The sequence below is a fragment of the Salmo salar genome, chromosome 11 (assembly GCF_965601325.2).
Source record: "Salmo salar chromosome 11, fSalSal1, whole genome shotgun sequence".
NCBI lineage: Eukaryota > Metazoa > Chordata > Actinopteri > Salmoniformes > Salmonidae > Salmo > Salmo salar.
The window spans coordinates 79,424,202-79,448,320 of record NC_138301.1 but is presented as its reverse complement, the minus strand read 5'-3'; the positions used below and the strand labels follow the sequence as shown (position 1 = coordinate 79,448,320).

The 24,119-nt window shown below is 43.4% G+C and overlaps 1 protein-coding gene across 1 annotated transcript in view; it reads right to left on the bottom strand.

Moving 5' to 3' along the window:
- Positions 1 to 299: 299 nt before the first annotated feature.
- LOC106562900 (solute carrier family 12 member 2) overlaps positions 300 to 24,119 on the bottom strand; it is a 151,335-nt gene continuing 127,515 nt past the window's right edge. The window contains exons 21-27 of the mRNA XM_014127974.3: positions 22,701 to 22,748; positions 20,738 to 20,854; positions 20,164 to 20,275; positions 14,709 to 14,795; positions 7,872 to 8,007; positions 7,493 to 7,560; positions 300 to 6,486 (exon numbers count right to left, since the gene is read on the bottom strand). Of these exons, the coding sequence (XP_013983449.1) occupies positions 6,351 to 6,486; positions 7,493 to 7,560; positions 7,872 to 8,007; positions 14,709 to 14,795; positions 20,164 to 20,275; positions 20,738 to 20,854; positions 22,701 to 22,748 (704 nt within the window). The 3' untranslated portion in view covers positions 300 to 6,350. The remainder of the gene's footprint in view (positions 6,487 to 7,492; positions 7,561 to 7,871; positions 8,008 to 14,708; positions 14,796 to 20,163; positions 20,276 to 20,737; positions 20,855 to 22,700; positions 22,749 to 24,119) is intronic.

Below are 24,119 nucleotides of genomic sequence, written 5' to 3'. Positions count from 1 at the left end.
GTGGTAGAGGTGTGGTTGCGTGCACTGGATATTTCTCAGCCAGGTTTTCAAACTCAACAGGTCTCACCGTGGGATTTATAGTTTCTAAATCAAGTGTCAACTCCCTCCAACCAGGAGATACAGTGCCTTCAGAAAGTATTCACACCCCTTGACTTTTTCCAAATTTGTCTGTGTTACAGCCTGAATTTAAAATAGTTTAAATTGCGATTTTTTTTTTTTTATTATTATTTTTTTTTTTAAATGCTAGTTATAGGTGGATAAAGAAAGAACCTAAACAAAAGTAAAAAATACCCAAGTGCTTCAATGATTGATTATTTGATTTATTGCAATAAACATGTACAAAGTATGTTAAAATGTTTGAAAAAAGCATATCTGTGACACTTAACAGTACAGCATATCAATACAAATACAGAGGATGAAGACGTCTCAACATGTTATGGTCTCTTGGACAGTAGCGTCAGGTTTCGGCTAAATAATGACGTTTTGAGGACGTTATAGTATTCCTCACATCTAGACATAGATGAAAAACGAACACACTCATGACAAAAACCCCCGCCCGTTGTATTGACACACATTTTCTTATATATTTAAATAGAAATGTAGAGTAACCCGTGTTTTGTTTGTAACATTGTTGCTTTGTATAGTAACTGAGGATTGAGTGGTTTACTCACCGATACACAGAACAGATCTTGGTAAGTAAGATTGTACCATCTGGTTTCTAAAAAGCTTTACAATTCCAATTCCCCACCCATTTAAAAAAAAAAAAAAAAGGCTTTGCACATATTTCAAAGAAATATAATTTTATACACTAGTATATTTACACTATGTGTGTATATATTCGTTCACAATCACATGGTGTAGTCATTCTCTAGATAAAGGACACATGCAGTCGTGTGGGTGGGAATAGTTCATTGAGCCTGAAATACAAAGCACACTGCACTTGGATTTCCATGTGGGACTGAAATCTAAAAGGATGTAGCTTATAGCAAAAACATTGAACTCGGCACTGTAGAGGTAAAAAATAAAAGTAACTCTCAGTTTAGTGTTTATCAGATTTACATTCAACTGACCCAAACCTCCTGCCTAAAAAGTCATAATTTTTTTTGAAATTGCATAAAGGATAAGAACTAGGGAAGAGAGGGACAATGACGTGGTTGGCCCTAAATGCTATGACCTATAGACAGCGTGTTGGGTAAGGCGTGGGCAATACTGTACATTATAAACGCAAATAACCTTGTTTTGATCCAGTAGCTTTCAACAGTTATTATAAAACCCTAATTCACAAGTTAAAGAAACAGTTAACATGCCCCTTTGCTTTGGGACATTTCACCCCTGCGAGAAAGGCCCCACATGGTACGCACCACAACTTTAACTCTCCCGGAACAATGGCAAAGTGTGCTGACAATAGGTTTATGGGCCAGCCTAAATGGTCCAAAAATGAACTGAGGGGCAGTGGAACACTTCAAATAAACCATGCATGGGATTTTATCCCAATACCTTATTACAGTAGCTCACCTGCATAGAGGTATGTATCAGTGGCCTCTTGAAACATGCTAATCCATATCTTCTACCAACAATTGCCCCTCTTTTGAACACTCAAAAAGAACAGCCACGGAAAGATACTCCGCAAAGTGCCTACTCATCTTCACAGACCAGACAGAGTGGGAGTTGTTTCTGTATTGAAAAGAAACGAACGGAGGAGAATTGAGGCTACTAGTCCAATGTACATCAGGGCAAGCAGACAAACAGTCAGACATGTGGGCATAAAGGACTCCGGTCCACTGTTTAGTGGAATACGTAAAAACAGTCTACACCAGAGTATGTCCAGGTACCATTGTCTGAGGCAGAATGAGCTAATGCCACCACAACTGGAGAAAAGACTGACACGAAACGGCACTTTTCTATCAATGGTTGAACCTACAGCAAGCACAAATTCCAGACTGTTCCATGTAACAGACTAAGGTGGGCTTTCTTGAAATGGAAACAATAATAATAAAATGGTACGTACAGTGAGGGGAAAAAAGTATTTGATCCCCTGCTGATTTTGTACGTTTGCCCACCGACAAAGAAATAATCAGTCTAATTTTAATGGTAGGTTTATTTGAACAGTGAGACAGAATGACAACCAGAAAAACGCATGTCAAAAATGTTATAAATTGATTAGCATTTTAATGAGGGAAATAAGTATTTGACCCCTCTGCAAAACATGACTTAGTACTTGGTGGCAATCAGAGGTCAGACGTTTCTTGTAGTTGGCCACCAGGTTTGCACACATCTCAGGAGGGATTTTGTCCCACTCCTCTTTGCAGATCTTCTCCAAGTCATTAAGGTTTCGAGGCTGACATTTGGCAACTCGAACCTTCAGCTCCCTCCACATATTTTCTATGGGATTAAGGTCTGGAGACTGGCTAGGCCACTCCAGGACCTTAATGTGCTTCTTCTTGAGCCACTCCTTTGTTGCCTTGGCCGTGTGTTTTGGGTCATTGTCATGCTGGAATACCCATCCACAACCCATTTTCAATGCCCTGGCTGAGGGAAGGACGTTCTCACCCAAGATTTGACGGTACATGGCCCCGTCAAATGATGCAGTGAAGTTGTCCTGTCCCCTTAGCAGAAAAACACCCCAAAGCATAATGTTTCCACCTCCATGTTTGACGGTGGAGATGGTGTTCTTGGGGTCATAGGCAGCATTCCTCCTCCAAACACGGCGAGTTGAGTTGATGCCAAAGAGCTCCATTTTGGTCTCATCTGACCACAACACTTTCACCAGATGTTCATTTGCAAACTTCAGACGGGCATGTACATGTATTCTTGAGCAGGGGGACCTTGCGGGCGTTGCAGGATTTCAGTCCTTCACAGCGTAGTGTGTTACCAATTGTTTTCTTGGTGACTATGGTCCCAGCTGCCTTGAGATCATTGACAAGATCCTCCCGTGTAGTTCTGGGCTGATTCCTCACCCTTCTCATGATCATTGCTACTCCACGAGGTGAGATCTTGCATGGTGCCCCAGGCCGAGGGATATTGACAGTTCTTTTGTGTTTCTTCCATTTGCGAATAATCGCACCAAATGTTGTCACCTTCTCACCAAGCTGCTTGGCGATGGTCTTGTAGCCTATTCCAGCCTTGTGTAGGTCTACAATCTTGTCCCTGACATCCTTGGAGAGCTCTTTGGTCTTGGCCATGGTGGAGAGTTTGGAATCTGATTGATTGTTTCTGTGGACAGGTGTCTTTTATACAGGTAACAAACTGAGATTAGGAGCACTCCCTTGAAGAGTGTGCTCCTAATCTCAGCTCGTTACCTGTATAAAATACACCTGGGAGCCAGATATCTTTCTGATTGAGAGGGGGTCAAATACTTATTTCCCTCATTAAAATGCAAATCAATTCATAACATTGTTGACATGTTTTTCTGAATTTTTTTGTTGTTATTCTGTCTCTCACTGTTCAAATAAACCTACCATTAAAATTATAGACTGATCCTTTCTTAGTCAGTGGGCAAACATACAAAATCAGCAGGGGATCAAATACTTTTTCCCCCTCACTGTACATATACAGAATTGTTTTTAAAATACTGGATAAAGTAGAGTGACAGTACATTCTTCTTTATGCAATACTCCTCTATAGCTACATTTGCATTGACCCATTAGTTCAATCATACAGCCAGTACGGCTTATAAGAGAAAGACAACAATCATTACTTCTAGCATTAAGGCAAAGTTTTAATTCGTGGTTGTAAGGGCTAGACCAGTTCCTTCATTGAGTCACTCCAATGTGGGGAACCCGAGGGGCCGTGTCCTAACTTGAGATATGCATAAGTAACTCACTTTCAAGTCTCCTATGGGCATCGATACACGAATTCCGCAAAAAAGTTTGAGTAAAATTGGAGCATCTGAAGTTAGGATTCAGCCGATAGATTCTAATATGGTGACAGACTTCAATGTGGGGACCTACTTGTCCAAAGGAGACTTAGACTAAGAACATGTTTTTGGTTGAAACACTTGTTTGTGTTAGCAGCTGTTGTGAGACAACTGGCTCTTTAGCATGGCAAAGCTAATCAGAAGCTAAGCCCAATTCTAGACAACTGCAGTCATTTCTGACAGTGTGGAAATAAGAACCCTGGAACTTCAAATTCTAGACCCGCAGATGCTTTTTGTTAAGAGACAATTCTTCGACATCATCCAATCAACTTTCAGAATTGAAGCAGATTGCCTCTAGTATTAAGTAGAGGGTACTGCACTAGAAACAATTTCATTTACACAGCTTAAAGGAAGACAAACAAACTGATAGAAAATAAAGTCAGAGGCCATTAAAAAAAACAGGAAATAATTTAGGGATGGAGGAAGAGGAGGAAAATAAACACCAGAGAAAGCTTTTTATGCCATCAAGTGGAGACTCTCTGCTAACCTCCTACAATCAATCCACCACCATAAAGATCCTCAATAAAAACAAAGATTACATTTAAAACCTAATAAAAATAGCTCTTATACATTTTTCATACCGTTCAATCTGGGTAGAGCGATTAATAAAAATGTTATGGAGGATCAATATGATGTTGTCTGTGATTGTTTCTGTTGAATTGTGTCTTTGTTTTGTATGTTTGAAATGTTCTTGTCTGTATGCCTAAAACTGTACATGTCAACATGTTTACACAGGGCACAGCCGTAAAAGAGATCCAGGTCTCAGTTCGTTTTCCCTGTTAAAATAAAGATTAAAAAAAAAATAATAATAATAATAATAATTTAATTGATTTCAACTGGAAGGCACATACATAAGGCAATAAAAAAGTGTTGCAAAGCATTCGACATGCCTCTCACCCAACACAAGAAAAGGAAAAATAAGAGGGGGATTATTGCTGCATTGAAAAAAATCTAAAATGATCTATAACATGACATCAAAAAGAATCGGAATAGCAATAACAAAATAGTGCGAAGCATGAACAGGCGCTTTGAAGCCAGAGAGGAAATCAACTTTCTAAATTAAATTGTGCACTTCTTTTCGCGTTAGTGTAAATGTGTTAGCCAGGGGTGCTGGAAATAACCCCCACGTGTTCTTCGGTCTCCAGTTTCAAAAGAGTAGTGGGGACTTCACTGACCAACTGCCCTTTCACATACACTATATTCAAAAGTATGTGGACACCCCCTTAAAATTAGTGGATCCTGCTATTTCAGCCACACCCATTGTTGACAGGTGTATAAAATCGAGCACACCGCCATGCAATCTCCATAGAGATACATTGGCAGTAGAATGGCTTTACTGAAGAGCTCAGTGACTTTCAACATGGGACCGTCACAGGATGCCATCTTTCCAACAAGTCAGTTCGTAAAATTTCTGCCCTGCTAGATCTGCCCCGGTCAACTGTAAGTGCTGTTATTGTGAAGTGGAAACGTCTAGGAGCAACAACGGCTCAGCCGCGAAGTGGTAGGCCACAGTGCCGAAGTGCGTAAAAATCGTATGTCCTCAGTTGCAACACTCAGTACCGAGTTCCAAACTGCCTCTGGAAGCAACGTCAGCACAATAACTGTTCGTCGGGAGCGTTAATGAAATTGGTTTCCATGGCCGAGCAGACTCTAGAGCAGTGGGAACGTATTTTCTGAAGTGATGAATCACCATCTGGCAGTCTGACGGACGAATCTGGGTTTGGCTGATGCCAGGAGAACGCTACCTGCCAACTGTAAGTTTGGTGGAGGAGGAATAATGGTCTGGGGCTGTTTCATGGTTCGGGCTAGGCCCCTTAGTTCCAGGGAAGGGACATCTTATTGCTATAGCATACAATGACATTCTGTACTTCCAACTTTTTGGCAACAGTTTGGGGAAGACCCTTTCCTGTTTCAGCATGACAATGCCCCCGTGCACAAAGCAAGGTCCATACAGAAATGGTTTGTTGAGATCGGAGTGGAAGAACTTGACTGGGTTGCAAAGAGCTCTGACCTCAACCTCATCGAACGCCTTTGGGATGAATTGGAATGCCGACTGCGAGCCAGGCCTAATGCCCAACATCAGTGCTCGACCTCACTAATGCTCGTGGCTGAATGGAAGCAAGTCCCCGCAGGAATGTTCCAACATCTAGTGTAAAGTCTTCCCAGAAGAGTGGAGGCTGTTATAGCAGCAAAGGGGGGACCAACTCCATGTTCATGCCCATGATTTTGGAATGAGATATTCGACGAGCAGGTGTCCACATACTTTTGATCATGTAGTGTAAGAGGCTGGATCTCCACAGCAACACCATATCCTTTATCATTATTAATATTATCATCAATTGCTACTGTTTCTACCTTCATTGAAGAATATGTGTGCGTGTCTTAGTTAGGGCTGGCGTTGGGATGGGAGGTCCCAAAGGCAGCATGTGTGTGTTTATGAGTAGAAGGTGAGGACGCTCTGGTGGTTGCCGCGCACCAGGAGGAGGGGAGGCAGATCCTTGGACAGAGTCTCCAGCCAGGACATGTAGAGAGCACTGGACACCGCTCCCTTTCTGGCCAAGGGCATGCTCCTGTAGATCGAGAGAGAGTGTGATGTGATGAGTGACAGAAATAGCCCTATCCATTTGGATCCTTTCAAATCTCACCCTCGTGCCCCGTATATCTACAGCACAATAAACTCAATACCACACGCATACTTCAATAAAGTGCAGTATGACCAACAGAGTATTGAAACACCCTATTCTACACATCCATTAATGAGACACAAAATGGAGGTCCAGTGACACTGAGGACAATGGGTTTTTCTATTGCTCTCTGGCCACTGGCCCCATTCAGTATCAGTGGTGGAGGTGAGGAGAGCAGTAGTGCTGTGGTGTTGTAAATAGGATAGGACAGCAGGGACCGAAGCAGAGCCAAGCCAGTGGTGGAAAGAGACAACGCTAGGGCAATTAACCCACAGCGATACTGAATGAGTGCGAGTGGAGTATTGTGTGTGTGCGCCCATGCATAGAGAGGGAAGGATGAGTGAGGAAGCAGTGGGAGAATAAATGAGAAGCAGGACGATGGAAGGAAAATGGAGAGGGGGAGAATAGGAAGAGGTAAATATAGCAGAGAGAAAAGAAGATGAAGAGTGGATTGAGAAAGAGAGAAGGTAGAGCAACAGAGAGAAAAGATGAAAGAGAAGTGGCAGGGAAATGGAGAGGAGGAGAGAAGACCTAAAGGGGACGAGGAGGGTGACAGAAGAGAGTGAGAGAGTGTGAGGGCAGCTGGCGTCTCAGTTTACAGGGCACCCAGCTGATTCACTTAGCGGCTGTTATTACAATTTACATTTAGTCCTTTAGCAGATGCTCTTATCCAGAGCAACTTACAGGAGCAATTTGGATTAAGTGCCTTGCTCAAGGGCACATTGACAGATTTTTCACCTATTCGGCTCGGGGATTCAAACCAGTGACCTTTCGTTTACCGGCCCAATGCTCTTAACCTGCTAGGCTACCTGCCGGCCCCAGACACAAGGCCTCAATACTTCTGCGCGCACACACAACACACAAAAAAATAAATGCTCTTAAATCTACTTGCATGACAATGAGGTTAGCTGTGCTTGAGTGCTCCTTCAGCAGTTCGTTCAGTCTGATCTGACGATTAGTCTGAGAAGAACCAAAACAAAAACACAGGTTAAAATGGATACACATTCGTCAGGTTACGAGATTACCATCTAAAGCAGCAGCCACACTTTGCTGTAGGATAGGCAGATATGGGAGCACTTTCATCCCCATATATCTCAGACATTGGGCACAATACCCGACTCTGGAGGACCACATTTCAAAACGTTTTATAGGCTTGGTTCTATTTGGCTCCTAGCATCCTACAGCTAGCCCCTACCACTTCCATGTTCACAGATCTGAAATAACTGGATAGGAGTAAGTAATATGGTGATGGCTAGGGTGGTTAGATTTACCTTGGCCCTGTAGAGCTCCAGCTCGTTGTCGGTTATCCTCCAGGGCTCGCTGGCCTTCTGTGCCTCCGCCGTATCTTGCTCCATGTCGTCCTCCTTCAGCCGGTATGGCTCGATCATCTCTTCAAAGGCAGTAACACTGCACAACCATAGGGGTTTAAAGGTTAGTAAATGATTAGTTAGAAACTTTAGTACACACGCACAGTATATATATAACAGGCCAGTATATTTGAGTATATACACTGAGTATACTAAACATTAGGAACACCTTCCTAATATTGAGTCCCCCCCCCCCAAGAGCCAACACTGTCATGATTATTGAAGGTGTCAAAGTTCAACCCAATGCTATGTGAGGGCATAGGTTATCACGCAACAACCGTCATCAGAGCGGTCTACACTCGGTCTGTTGTTTTTATGAAATAGTTTTCATAAAATCATGTCAACAACAACATCTTTAACCATTGGAAGTTCAGATAGCTGGGAACGCTAGTTTGTGTCCTGGATTCCTGCTAAAAAAACACAATAGCTAGTGGTTAGCCATCATGCTAAGAGAGCAAGATAACGCTTGCAGTGTTAGTCAAAACAGCAATGGTATTCGTGTCTACATCTGGGCTCAAATGCGCTAGGTCTGAGATCATATCAACGCAAGAGGAGGAAAAGGTGGAACTCAAATGAACATGAATTCTTTGTCTGTTCCAAATGTATCATCATCAAACAGCTTAGGGAAGAGATTCTCCGGCTGCTACCTCAACTGCGGAAAAACAAGATGTGCTTTCTAAGTACTTGGATGCAGCCCAGGCACACAGAATGTAAGTTCTGAATGCCTCCTACAGCCAAGGGGGTCGATGAGTCTGGCAGTACTGACCTGCTGCAAACCAATGGACAGATGGTAAGCTTAACTCCGCGGCCAGTGGGAGACACTGGCAATGTGAAGGAGGTTGGGTGGGAGGCAGTCTGGTTGTCCTCCATATATCCTAGTAGATCAGATTCAGTTATTAAACAGCTTTTCCCCGCTGGAGGCGGACATACCGGCCCTGGGAGTCAGCTCTGATCCTGGGAGTACACCAACAGACAGCAGCCGTCCACGGGCACCCTCCACAGCTCAGCCAATCCCTGACCAAAGGAAAAAAGGTCTTGGGCCCTCCCATCTCCCCGAGGATTCCGACGCCATCCACTGCTACATGTGCGGTGAGTCAGGCTGGCATGAGTCGAAGCACATCTCCTCCCCGAGGCAGGCCCATTCTGTTCTTCTTCCTTCTCCATCGGATTCCATCACAACCATCATAGTCGTAGGAAGCTCAATGGTGACAGATTTTGGCCTGCCTGTGGGTCAACCAAGTTCCACTGTCACCCAAGTGCCCGTATCCAAGACATCAACTCCCTCCTGCCCACAGTTCTATCCAACTAATCTAATATTAGCACTATTGTCACTCACATTGGATTTAATGACATTCGCTTTTGGCAATCTGAGGAACTGAAGAAGGGCTACAACATTCCCTTGAGCACCCTTGTTTGCACAGGAAAGAGAGCAGTCAGCTCGGGCCCCCTGACGTGCTATAGAAGGGGTTCGAAATGTTACAGCTGCCTTGCTGCCCTAAATGAGTTCCCGAAGAAACTCTGTAAAGACAGGAATGTCTCCTTTTTTGAAAAATGTGACTTGCTGTGGGAGCAACCAACACCCTTTAAAAGTCATTCACCCTGACCGCAGGGGTTCCAGGATTATCTCCAACATAGAAAACTGCTGAAGAGACTGACGGTCTAGGTTTGATAGTGCTCCAGTCCTCCCTGTCATAATAAGCAACAGAGGACATGGAAATCGTATTATATCCCAGAGAAATGGAAGTGCAGTAAATGTAATCTAATCTATGTTCCTTTAAGTGTTACGTCCGAGTGTATTGTCTGCAATAATCATATGCACATAGAATTTAATTCCACTGTTTGCATTGAAGAAGCCAACTGAGGGCAGCCTACTCACTACCATTTATCTAAATGTCACTGACATGTCTAACTCAAAATCAGCTTTTCAGAATAGCACTAAAAACAAACCAGAAATTGATAAAAAATAGCCCATATTAACATGTAAACTCAGCAAAAAAAGAAATATGACTTTTTCAGGACCCTGTCTTTCAAAGATAATTCGTAAAAAATCCAAATAACTTCACAGATCTTCATTGTAAAGGGTTTAAACACTGTTTCCCATGCTTGTTCAATGAACCATAAACAATTAATGAACATGCACCTGTGGAACGGTCGTTAAGACACTAACAGCTTACAGACGGTAGGAAATTAAGGTCACAGTTATGAAAACTTAGGACACTAAAGAGGCCTTTCTACTGACTCTGAGAAACACCAAAAGAAAGTTGCCCAGGGACCCTGCTCATCTGCGTGAACTTGCCTTAGGCATGCTGCAAAGGAGGCATGAGGACTGCAGATGTGGCCAGGGCAATAAATTGCAATGTCCGTACTGTGAGATGCCTAAGACAGCGCTACAGGGAACAGGACAGACAGCTGATCGTCCTCGCAGTGGCAGACCACGTGTAACAACACCTGCACAGGATCGGTACATTCGAACATCACACCTGCGGGACAGGTACAGGATGGCAACAACAACTGCCCGAGTTACACTAGGAACGAACAATCCCTCCATCAGTGCTCAGACTGGCCGCAATAGGCTGAGAGAGGCTGGACTGAGGGCTTGTAGGCCTGTTGTAAGGCAGGTCCTCATCAGACATCACCGGCAACAACGTCGCCTATGGGCACAAGCCCACCGTCGCTAGACCAGACAGGACTGGCAAAAAGTTCTCTTCACTGATGAGTCGCGGTTTTGTCTCACCAGGGGTGATGGTCGGATTCACGTTTCTCTTCGAAGGAATGAGTGTTACACTGAGGCCTGTACGCTGGAGCGGGATCGATTTGGAGGTGGAGGGTCTGTCATGGTCTGGGGCGGTGTGTCACAGCATCATCGGACTGAGCTTGTTGTCATTTCAGGCAATCTCAACAATGTGCATTACAGGGAAGACATCCTCCTCCCTCATGTGGTACCCTACTTGCAGGCTCATCCTAACATGACCCTCCAGCATGACAATGCCACCAGCCATACTGCTCGTTCTGTGCATGATTTCCTGCAAGACAGGAATGTCAGTGTTCTGCCATGGCCAGCGAAGAGCCCGGATCTCAATCCCATTGAGCACGTCTGGGACCTGTTGGATCGGAGGGTGAGGGCTAGGGCCATTCCCCCCCAGAAATGTCCGGGAACTTGCAGGTGCCTTGGTGGAAGAGTGGGGTAACATCTCACAGCAAGAACTGCCAAATCTGGTGCAGTCCATGAGGAGGAGATGCACTGCATTACTTAATGCAGCTGGTGGCCACATCAGATACTGACTGTTACTTTTGATTTTGACCCCCCCCCCCTTTGTTCAGGGACACATTATTCAATTTCTGTTAGTCACATGTCTGTGGAACTTGTTCAGTTTGTCGCAGTTGTTGAATCTTATGTTCATACAAATATTTATACATGTTAAGTTTGCTGAAAATAAACACAGTTGACAGAGAGAGGATGTTTCTTTTTTTTGCTGAGTTTAGTATGTAGCCTGAGAAACAAGGTTCATGAAATGTATTATCAGAAAACATTCAGGCCATCTCTGAAACACACTTAGATAATTCATTTGATGCAATAGTAGCTATACATGGTTATAGACTATACAGTGCATTTGGAAAATATTCAGACTACTTCACTTTTTCCACATTGTTACATTAGACTTATTGTAAAATTGATTAAATAAATGTTTTCCCTCAATCAAACACACAATACCCTATAATGATGAAGCGACGCTCCACATCCAAACTGACAGAGCTTGAGAGGATCTGCAGAGAAGAATGGGAGAAACTCCAAATACAGGTGTGCCAAGCTTGTAGTGTCATACCCAAGTAGACTCGAGGCTGTAACTGCTGCCAAAGGTGCTTCAACAAAGTACTGAGTAAAGGGTATGAATACTTATGTAAATGTGATATTTAAATGTTTTATTTTCAACACATTGGGAAAAATTTAAAATATATATATTTGTATTTTATTATGGGGTATTGTATGTAGATTAATAAAACAATGTTTAATCCCTTTTAGAGTAAGGCTGTAATGTAAGATTTGGAAAAAGTGAAGGGGTCTGAATACTTTCGTAATTCACTGTATTGGAAAGATAGAAATGTAAATGGAGGAGGTATTGCCATGTACAGTGGCTTGCGAAAGTATTCACCCCCTTGGCATTTTTTCCTATTATGTTGCCTTATTACCTGGAATTAAATTTATTTTATTTTTTTAAGATGCAATAAAAAAAACTGAACTTGTGTGTGCATAACTATTCACCCCCCTAAGTCAATACTTTATAGAGCCACCTACAGCTGCAAGTCTCTTGGGGTGTCTCTAAAAGCTTAGCACATCTAGCCACTGTAATTTCTGCCCATTCTTCAAGGCAAAACTGCACCAGCTCCTTTAAGTTGGATGCGTTCCGCTGGTGTACAGCAATCCTTAAGTCATACCACATATTCTCAATTGGAATGAGGTCTGGGCTTTGACTAGGCCATTCCAAGACATGTAAATGTTTCCCCTTAAACTACTCGAGTGTTGCTTAAGCAGTATGCTTAGGGTCATTGTCCTGCTGGAAGGTGAACCTCCGTCCCAGTCTCAAATCTCTGGAAGACAAACCGGTATCCCTCAAGAATTGTGTTCTCGGGGTGATGAGTGGTGTTGGGTTTGCGCCAGACGTAGCGGTTCCTTGATGGCCAAAAAGCAAACTTTTAGTAGAGTACCTTCTTCCATATGTTTGGGGTAACTCCCACATGCCTTTTGGAGAACACCAAATGTTTTTGCTTATTTTTTTCTTTAAGCAATGGCTTTTTTCTGGTCACTCTTCCGTAAAGCCCAGCTCTGTGGAGTGTACGGCTTAAGAATGGTCTTATGGACAGATACTCCAATCTCCGCTATGGAGCTTTGCAGCTCCTTCAGGGTTATCTTTGGTCTCTTTGTTGCCTCTCTGATTAATGCCCTCCATGCCTGGTCCGTGAGTTTTGGTGGACGGCTCTCATGGCAGGTTTGTTGTGGAGCCATATTATTTCCATTTTTTAATAATGGTTTTAATGGTGCTCTGTGGGATGTTCAAAGTTTTGGATATTATTTTATAACCCAACACTGATCTGTACTTCTCCACAACTTTGTCCCTGACCTGTTTGGAGAGTTCCTTGGTCTTCATGGTGCAGCTTGCTTGGTGGTGCTCTTTGCTTAGTGGTGTTGCAGACTCTGGGGCCTTTCAGAACAGGTGTATATATATATATATATATACTGAGATCATGTGACAGATCATGTGACACTTATATTGCACACAGGTGGACTTTATTTAACTAATTATCTGACTTCTGGATGTAATTGGTTGCACCAGATCTTATTTAGGGGCTTCATAGCAAAGGGGGTGAATACATATGCACGCACCACTTTTCCGTTTTAATTTTTTTTGAATCAAGTCATTTTAAAAAAAAAAATTCACTTCACCAATTTGGATTATTTTGTGCATGTCCATTACATGAAATCCAAATAAAAATCTATCTAAATTACAGGTTGTAATGCAACAAATAGGAAAAATGCAAAGGGGGATGAATACTTTTGCAAGGTACTGTATGTCCAGAGTCATATTCCTTTTAGGCTGAGAGATAATCGCATGTCAGATGATGTGGAAATAATATGGCTATAGGTTCATCTGCCTCACAGTTTAGATCTAATATTGAATAATGTGGCTATTGAGAAATTTGAGGAGAGTAAACTGCTGGGTGTAACTCTCGATAGCAAGCTGTCATGGTCAAAACATATAGACTCAATGGTTGCTAAAATGGGAAGAGGTCTGTCCATGATAGGGCGTTGTTCTGCCGTCTTGACATCTCAGTCGACCAGACAGGTCCTACAGGCCCAAGTTGTCACACCTGCACTACTGCCCAGCTGTGTGGTCATGTGCGGCAAAAAAGGACCTAGGTAAACTGCAGTTGGTCCAGAACAAAGCAGCACATATCACACTTAGATGTACATGGAGGGAAAGTGTCAGTCTCTCCTGGCTCAAAGTTGAGGAAAGATTGACTGCATAACTATTGTTCTTTGTGCGAGGTACTGATGTTTTGAAGGTACCGAACTGTCTGTTCAAGCAGTTGGCACACAGTTCAGACACTCATCGGTACAAGACATGCAAGCCAGTAGCCTCTTTAGTTCCCAGGTCCAAAAAATAACACCTTACTGCACAAAGGGAGAGCCATTAAGTGAGAGCCATTTGATATATGTTGTATTGTAATTTGCACTGTGCTATGTATTACACTTAGATAGTGTGTATGTACTAATATGTAGGCTGTGTGTGATGTTTAAAATGTATGTATTTCAGTCCTTGACTAATAATGTTCTGTACTATGTCATGTTTCATGTGGACCACAGGAAGGGCAGCTGATGCTTTTGCAGCGGCGAATGGGTATCCTAATAAATACAACATTTGGTGTTTTGTTAATGGTGGTGGAAAACGCAGTCTCAGGCACCGCTCCAGAATCTCCCATAAGTGTTCAATTCCCTAACCCGGACGACCCTGGGCCAATTGTCCAACGCCCTATGGGACTCCCGGTCACGGCCGGTTGTGAGACAGCCTGGGATAGAACCCGGGTCTGTAGTGATGCTTCAAGCACTGTGATGCCTTAGACTGCTGCGCCACTCGGGAGGCCATGGCTTTTTGCCTTGAAATTTCAATTCAGAACCCCATCCCGCCCAACAACCTCAGAACTGTCATATGAGGGAGAATCAATCTTGAGAGAAAAACAACATACTTCTCTTTCTTGGGCTTGGTGTTGATGTCTCCTAGTACGTTGATGTCGGAGAAGTCTATCCTGAACTTGCTGAGCAGGGTGGCCATCCTGAGGAGAAAATGTAACAACAAACACATAACACTAAAGCAGTTTTCATGCCACTTGCATCCAAGAGCTTTGGAGAGACTGCACAAGCCACTGAGGGCATCAAGAAGCCATTTGAAAGGATTGCTGCTGTTTGAAGTAGCACAGCGAACAGGTGCGAGCTGAAATCAATATTTTCCAGATATTTGAGAGAAAAAAAGCTGTGGTGGCTGTTTTAAGAGGCTTTCCCTTTATGACACTCATTTCCATAGTTAAAAAAAAAATGTTTTGATCAAAAGACAGGGATAACTTCTCCTCAAAACATCTTCAGCGACTCCAAACATGTCATGTCCGAGTAAGTACAGCAACTTTTATATACAATGACTTTCATATCAAAGGGATACTTGAATCCTCAATTACATGCAGAGAGTTTGGATGGGATATTATTGCAATAATGAGGTCCAAGTACTGAACAAATGAAGTCCAAAAATATAGTTTGCCAATACTGAAACTCTATTTTAAATTAGCAAGGAAATGTCTGTTCCTGGATTTTCAAGTAATGAACGCACAAACATATGGCTTGTGACACACACACACACTCTCTAAAATGGAAGGCCTAGGTTTCCAGCGCGGTGCTAATTCTAGCCAACAAAAGTAGGCAGGAAGCAGCTGTGGGGGACAATGAGAGTGAGGGTCAGGACATTTGTGTTGGACAATAACACTGCCGCCACGTGGGCTTGTAATATGCAGAACACAGAGAAAAAATAGAAAGAAGAAAGACTGATGAGTGGGAGAAAGAACAACAGAGACCCTAACCTGCTTCTGTGAAGCAAATACAACAAATTGTTATATAGAAAAACATGCAGATTTAATGTGCTGGTGGAACAACGTGGGTTTAATCCTGTAAGGTCCGTCCGTACCTGTGCCAGTCAGTGACTAAGCTGTATTTTTGGAAGGCAATGTAGCATAGGGCTCTGACGGGCAGCTAAGAGCAGAGCAAGCTCATCCCTTGAACCTGTAACACACTGATCTTATTTAGCATTGGAGGAATTAGGGGTTTGAGGGAATTTGCCAGACAGACCTAAATCTACGATGTAAGAGAATATAAAAATGTATTACTCAATATGGAATGTAAAAAATGGAAGAAGAGGAAAACGCATATAGTATTACAATGTACACTACATATAGAAATTATCATTCAAAAGTTTAGGGTCACTTAGTAATGTCCTTGTTTTTGTCCATTAAAATAACATCAAATTGATCAGAAATACACTGTAGACATTGTTAATGTTGTAAATGACAGTTGTGCCTGAAAACGGCAGATTTTTCTTTAATGGAATATCTACATAGGCCCATTATCAGCAACCATCACTCCTGGGTTCCAATGGCACGTTGTGTTAGCTAATCCAAGTTTAGAATTTTAAAAGGCTACTTGATCATTACAAAACCCATTTTGTAATTATGTTAGCACAGTTGGAAACTGTTCTGATTTTTTTTATTTCACCTTTATTTAACCAGGTAGGCCAGTTGAGAACAAGTTCTCATTTACAACTGTGACCTGGCCAAGATAAAGCAAAGCAGTGCGACAAAAAACAACAGAGTTACACATGGGATAAACAAAAGTACAGTCAATAACAATAGAACAATCTATATACAGTGTGTGCAAATGGAGTAATGATGTAAGGCAATAAATAGGCCATAGTAGCGAAGTAATTACAATTTAGCAAATTAACACTGGAGTTATACATATGCAGATGATGATGTGCAAGTAGAAATACTGGTGTGCAAAAGAGCAAAAAAAAGGAAATAAAAACAATATGGGGATGAGGTAGGTAGTTGTATGGGCTATTTACAGATGGGCTGTGTACAGGTGCAGTGATCTGTGAGCTGCTCAGATAGCTGATGCTTAAAGTTAGTGAGGGAGATATAACTCTCCAACTTCAGCGATTTTTGCAAGTCGTTCCAGTCATTGGCAGCAGAGAACTGGAAGGAAAGGCGGCCAAAGGTGGTGTTGGCTTTGGGGTTGACCAGTGAGATATACCTACTGGAGTGCGTGCCAAGGGTGGGTGTTGTTATGGTGACCACTGAGCTGAGATAAGGCAGAGCTTTACCTAGCAAAGACTTATAGATGACCTGGAGCCAGTGGGTCTGGTGACGAATATGTAGCGAGGGCCAGCCAACGAGAGCATACAGGTCGCAGTGGTGAGTGGTGGTATATGGGGCTTTGGTGACAAAACGGATGGCACTGTGATAGACTGCATCCAGTTTGCTGAGTAGAGTGTTGGAGGCTATTTTGTAAATGACATCGCCAAAGTCGAGAATCGGTAGGATAGTCAGTTTTACGAGGGTATGTTTGGTGGCGTGAGTAAAGGAGGCATTGTTGTGAAATAGGAAGCCAATTCTAGATTTAATTTGGATTGGAGATGCTTAATATGAATCTGGAAGGAGAGTTTACAGTCTAGCCAGACACCTAGGTATTTGTAGTTGTCCACATATTCTAAGTCAGAACTGTCCAGAGTAGTGATGCTAGTCAGGCAGGCGGGTGCGGGCAACGATCGGTTGAAGAGCATGCATTTAGTTTTACTAGCGTTTAAGAGCAGTTGGAGGCCACGGAAGGAGTGTTGTATAGCATTGAAGCTCGTTTGGAGGTTTATTAACATAGTGTCCAAGAAGGGCCAGAAGTATACAGAACGATGTCGTCTGCATAGAGGTGGATCAAGGAATAACCCGCAGCAAGAGAGACATCATTGATAAATACAGATAAAAGGGTCGGCCCGAGAATTGAACCCTGTGGTACCCCTATAGAGACTGCCAGAGGTCCGGACAACAGGCCTTCCGATTTGACACACTGAACTCTATCAGAGAAGTAGTTGGTGAACCAGGCGAGGCAGTCATTTGAGAAACCAAGGCTGTTGAGTCTGCCGATAAGAATACGGTGATTGACAGAGTCGAAAGCCTTGGCCAGGTTGATGAAGACAGCTGCACAGTACTGTCTTATCGATGACGGTTATGATATCGTTTAGTACCTTGAATGTGGCTGAGGTGCACCTGTAACCAGCTCGGAAACCGGATTGCACAGCGGAGAAGGTACGGTGGGATTTGAAATGGTCAGTGATCTGTTTGTTAACTTGGCTTTCGATGACTTTAGAAAGGCAGGGCAGGATGGATATAGGTCTGTAAGCTTGGGTCTAGAGTGTAACCCCCAAGAGGGGGATGACCGTGGCAGCTTTCCAATCTTTAGGAATCTCGGACGATACGAAAGAGGTTGAACAGACTAGTAATAGGGGTTGCAAAAATGGCGGCGGATAATTTTAGAAAGAGAGGGTCCAGATTGTCTAGCCCAGCTGATTTGTACGGGTTCAGGTTTTGCAGCTCTTTCAGAACATCTGCTATCTGGATTTGGGTGAAGGAGAAGCTGGGGAGGCTTGGGCAAGTAGCTGCGGGGGGTGCAGAGTTGTTGGCCGGGGTTGGGGTAGCCAGGAGGAAAGCATGGCCAGCCGTAGAGAAATGCTTATTGAAATTCTCGATTATCGTGGATTTATCGGTGGTGACAGTGTTTCCTAGCCTCAGTGCAGTGGGCAGCTGGGAGGAGGTGCTCTTATTCTCCATGGACTTTACAGTGTCCCAAAAATGTTTGGAGTTAGAGCTGCAGGATGCAAATTTCTGTTTGAAAAAGCTAGCCTTTGCTTTCCTAACTGACTGTGTATATTGGTTCCTGACTTCCCTGAAAAGTTGCATATCGCAGGGGCTAATCGATGCTAGTGCAGTACACCACAGGATGTTTTTGTGCTGGTCGAGGGCAGTCAGGTCTGGAGTGAACTAAGGGCTATATCTGTTCTTAGTTCTACATTTTTTGAAAGGGGCATGCTTATTTAAGATGGTGAGGAAATTACTTTTATATATATATATATATATATATATATATATATATATATATATATATATATATATATATATATGTGTGATGAAAGAAATAACAGCTGAAATAAATCATTCACTCTACTATTATTCTGACATTTCACATTCTTAAAATAAAGTGGTGATCCTAACTGACCTAAAACAGGGAATTTTTACAAGGATTAAATGTCAGGAATTGTGAAAAACTGTGTTTAAATGTATATACATACACACACACACACACAAAGTATGTGGACACCCCTTCAAATTAGTTAATTCGGCTATTTCAGCCACACCTGTTGCTGACAGGTGTATTAAATTGAGCACACAGCCATGCAATCTCCATAGACAAACATTGGCTGCAGAATGCCCTTACTGAAGAGCTCAGTGACTTTCAGCGTGGCACCGTAATAGGATGCAACCAAGTCAGTTCATCAAATTTCTGCCCTGCTAGAGCTGCCCCGGTCAACTGTAAGTGCTGTTATTGTGAAGTGGAAACGTCTAGAAGCAACAACGGCTCAACCGCGAAGTGGTAGGAGACACAAGTTCACAGAACGGGACCACCGAGTGCTGTCCTTTGTCTGTCCTCGGTTGCAACACTTACTACAGTGTTCCAAATTACCTCGAAGCAACGTCAGCAGAACTCTTCGTCGGGAGCTTTATGAAATGGGTTTCCATGGCCGAGCAGCTGCAAACAAGCCTAAGATCACCACATGCAATGCCATGTGTCGGCTGGAGTGGTGTAAAGTGCGCCGCGATTGGACTCTGGAGCAGTGGGAACACGTTCTCTAGAGTGATGAATCACGTCACCATCTGGCAGTCCGACGGACGAATATGGATGCCAGGAGAACGCTACCTGCCCGAATGCATAGTACCAACTGTAAAGTTTGGTGGAGGAGGAATAATGTTCAAGGGCGTTTTTTCATGGTTCAGGCTAGGCCCCTTAGTTCCAGTGAAGGGAAATCTTAACGCTATGACATTCTAGACAATTCTGTGCTTCCAACTTTGAGGCAACAGTTTGGGGAAGGCCCTTTCCTGTTTCAGCATGACAATGCCCCGTGCACAAAGTGAGGTCCATACAGAAATGGTTTGTCAAGATCGGTGTGGAATAACTTGACTGGCCAGCACAAAGCTCTGACCTCAACTCCATCGAACACCTTTGGGATGAATTGGAAAGCCAACTGCGAGCTAGGCCTAATCGCCCAACATCAGTGCCCAACTTCACTAATGCTTTTGCGGCTGAATGGAAGCAAGTCCCTGCAGCAATGTTCCAGCATCTAGTGGAAAGCCTCCCCAGAAGAGTGGAGGCTGTTATAGCAGCAAAGGGGGGACCAGCTCTATATTAATGCCCATCATTTTGGAATGAGATGTTCGATGAGCAGGTGTCCACATACTTTTGGTCATGTAGTATACTTTCAATACGTTCCCATTGGCAGTATAGATCTACAGCGAATAGAAAGCAATACAGATCTGTAGTGAATAGAAGATCACTCACGCTCTGCGGTCGTGGTCGATCCTGTTGATCTTGCCTCCGATGAAGACGCGGATCTTGCAGTCCTTCCACTTCTTCTTGTTGGTGAGCAAGTAGGGGATGAGCAGGGTAAGGCCTGGCACAGTCACATTACAGAGACACAGTCAGTCACTAGTCTGTCTTTGGTGCAATGCGGCAACACCAGTCTCTTCTTACTGATGTGCAGAGTTATGGTCGCGCTCTAAGGTCTCTCTAAATGTTTCCAAAGTGTCTACATGGCTGCTGTGCCTACTCCACTCATGTTGGTGCAATGTTAGTCTCTTGTCCAATGTATATTTCTCTAATTTCTCAGTGGCATGTTACTCACTGGTGATATTCACGACCAGTAACCAGTAATATTCTCAACCAAAGAGAAATTCTAGTTCCGAGTGCAGCACCCTTTAGACTGCTCAGTCATCCTGACCTCTTCCTGAATTGACTGTCCTCAATACAGTGTTTATCAAACTTCCAACTACAACCAAGTTGCTCTGTAACAGCAACCAATAGGCACAAAGTAACCAGAAAACACCCCCTTGGTGGTCGGGAGGGCCAAACTCACCACCATCGTCAAAGAGCCACCACACGTCCACGGTGCCCTTGCCCTGTTTCCTCTTGAACAGCTGACTGGCGTCCAGCAGCCTCTGGTCGGCCACGTTCAACCTCTGGGGGCTCTTGTCTGTGTGGCCAAAAAAGTGCTATGTCAGACACTAAGATCAAGACAGGACAGGAAGCTGCATCCTCAATGAGGGAGATGACTTAGCTAGGAACTCCTCTGTGTGACTCAGACTGGGCCCACATTCATAAAGTGTCTAGGATCCGTTTTGTCTTTCAGATCATAATGAATAAAATGATACAGACAAGGGGGGACCTGATCCTAGATGAGCACTATTTTCATTAGCAAGACAGCCTAAACAGATCTGGCACCAGGCTGTGTGGGACTTACTTTGGGTGTGTGATATGAAGGAAGTGGGGATCTTATGTGGTTTTTATCTAACAGGTATCTCACGGTACAATGGAAACGATCTCTGAAGTGGGCTCAGCGTAATGTAAACTGTGGGCTCGGTGTAATGTAAACTGTGGGCTCTGTGTAATGTAAACTGTGGGATCGGTGTAATGTAAACTGTGGGCTCGGTGTAATGTAAACTGTGGGCTCAGTGTAATGTAAACTGTGGGCTCTGTGTAATGTAAACTGTGGGCTCGGTGTAATGTAAACTGTGGGCTCGGTGTAATGTAAACTGTGGGCTCGGTGTAATGTAAACTGTGGGCTCAGTGTAATGTAAACTGTGGGCTCAGTGTAATGTGAAGTGGGCTCAGTGTAATGTGAAGTGGGCTCAGTGTAATGTAAACTGTGGGCTCAGTGTAATGTAAACTGTGGGCTCAGTGTAATGTAAACTGTGGGCTCAGTGTAATGTGAAGTGGGCTCAGTGTAATGTAAACTGTGTGCAGTCAGTGAGTGTCTTTATTGTAACATTCCCTTCTCTACTCGGTCTGTCTGAGTGTATGTCTGTGCCTTGGCTAAGGTGACAGAATGGATATCAAACAGATGTACCTGAAAAGCACATGACTATTACAACAGGAGAGTGAGACACAGGCAGAGAGGGAAAGAAAGAATGAGAGGAAGAGAGAAAAACAGACAAACCCAAAGAGCAGCCTGCTAGAAAGGAACAGATCGAGACAGTGACAAAGTACTGAAGACTGTCATCTCTGCAGAGAGAAGAAACAGGCACTGAAGACCGAGGAAGTTCAGGAAAGAAAAGATTGAAAGAAAATACATCAGAGCGCACACACACACACAGCTAAGAACAAAGAGGAAGACCCTCTCACACTGCCACAGAGCAGATGTATACACACACACACAGCTAAGAACAAAGAGGAAGACCCTCTCACACTGCCACAGAGCAGATGTATACACACACACACAGCTAAGAACAAAGAGGAAGACCCTCTCACACTGCCACAGAGCAGATGTACACACACACACACACACACACACACACACACACAGCTAAGAACAAAGAGGAAGACCCTCTCACACTGCCACAGAGCAGATGTATACACACACACACACACACACACACACACAGCTAAGAACAAAGAGGAAGACCCTCTCACACTGCCACAGAGCAGATGTATACACACACACACGCATGCGTAACGGCGCTTCAGAGACTACGCTAGAGCTACAGGTAGTCGGATTGAGTTAGGAGCGGAAAGAGGACAGGAGGAAAAAAACGGTTATTCCCAGAGCAAGGCAGTTAAGACTACTAGATGACAGAGTAACAAAGAGTGAGAGACAATGTGTGCATGAGGGTGAGAGCAATAGAAACAGAGAAAAAGAAAACCAAACTCAACCAGGTTCAACGGCTTTTCGAATGCTCATGACAGAGTGAGAACAAGATAAACATGTTTTATTTAAATACGGTTACATGACAGACAAATAATGAGTACGTGTGCAAGTGAGTGAAAGTAATAGAAGGAGAGAAAAGGAAAAGTAAGGCAACTCAATAAGGTGGACTGCCTGCCTTTTTTCAATAGGGGCTTCGTTGCAGCTTTGCATTCGTCATCGTCATCTGGATCATGTAAAAAAAAGAGCCAGAGAGAATGGAGAGGTTAACGTTTTTGCTTCTGTCGCCATGATGGGAAACATGCGTCAATAGCACCGCTACAATGAGGGGTCTGTTCTGGGGGTGGGGTGGGTGGGTGTGTGTGTCAGGGGGCCGCTGTGTCATTTATCCCTGCGCCAAACGAGATGGAATGGGCTCCAATGGAAAAGGCATCAGCGGTAACACACAAGCACACACACTTGGGGTCCCTCAGGAAAGAAATGTTGAATCCAGGCAACGGTTAGAAATTGTGTAATCGGAAAACTCCATCACTGCCTTAGTAGTGGATGAGCACTTTGTACATTTCTTAGGACATGCCAAGTTAGCGAAACCAGTGTTTATAGCCAGGACACACTCTTTAGTCTTCACAGAAACAAAAATTATTGGCTGCAACTTCAACCATTTGAGAAACACTGCTTCATGACAACTTGACAGTTTAACCCATAAGAGTCTAAGCCGAGTCTAAGCCGGGGGATGGGGGGGTTCTACTAAGCAATATGCAATTGTTTTAAGGGCATAACAAAGATTATTTAGCTGTTTGATTTAGAATTTTAAGACCCCTTGAAGTATAAAAATGTTTTTTGATAAAAAATGTATTTTGGCCTTACTGCTATTAGCCCATACAAACACATTGAATAACAGATTCACTCACTACATGGATAGTCCCCCAAAAATCCAAATACATTTCTTCTCTAGTGTCTGCCCTATATCTGAGAGATGTAAGAAAGATCTATGTTTTTTTGGTTGCTGTTGTTGACATGTTTTTAACACATTTTTTGGCACTAAACAGTCTCCATATATACTTCCATACATTTTTTCAACTGGTACCAGGGGACCTTCAGACGAGTCTTGTGAGGCCAGTGGGCGTCTTAGAGCAAAACAACCGACGTGCATGTTCGTGAGAGTCTCACCTTTCCACAGAGGGATCATACTAGTGTGTAGCCCAAACTGTTTGGACGCTACAGACAGAAGTTGGCAGATTGGCTGTACCGACTTCAGACAAGTCCCAAGACGAGTCGTAGAGCAAAACGGAGAACACCATCGTGTCTGTGAGAGACTCATCTTTCCATAGACATAATAGTTTGTAAGCTAAACCGTTTAGACGCTACAGAAGATTTTGTGAGATGACTGATTTTCGGGATATCTCATAGTCTGACACACACCGCTCTAGCTCTGTCACCGCAGATGCGGTGGATTGAGTCGCATCAAATGCAAAAAAAACATCTCTAGTTTTAAACTGACAGATCTTTATGGGGATTTTTTATTATGCTAATTAGAATTCTGCGGGGACGCAGACATCAACCTTAGGGGGTTATGACATACAAAGCCTTGGCCTAA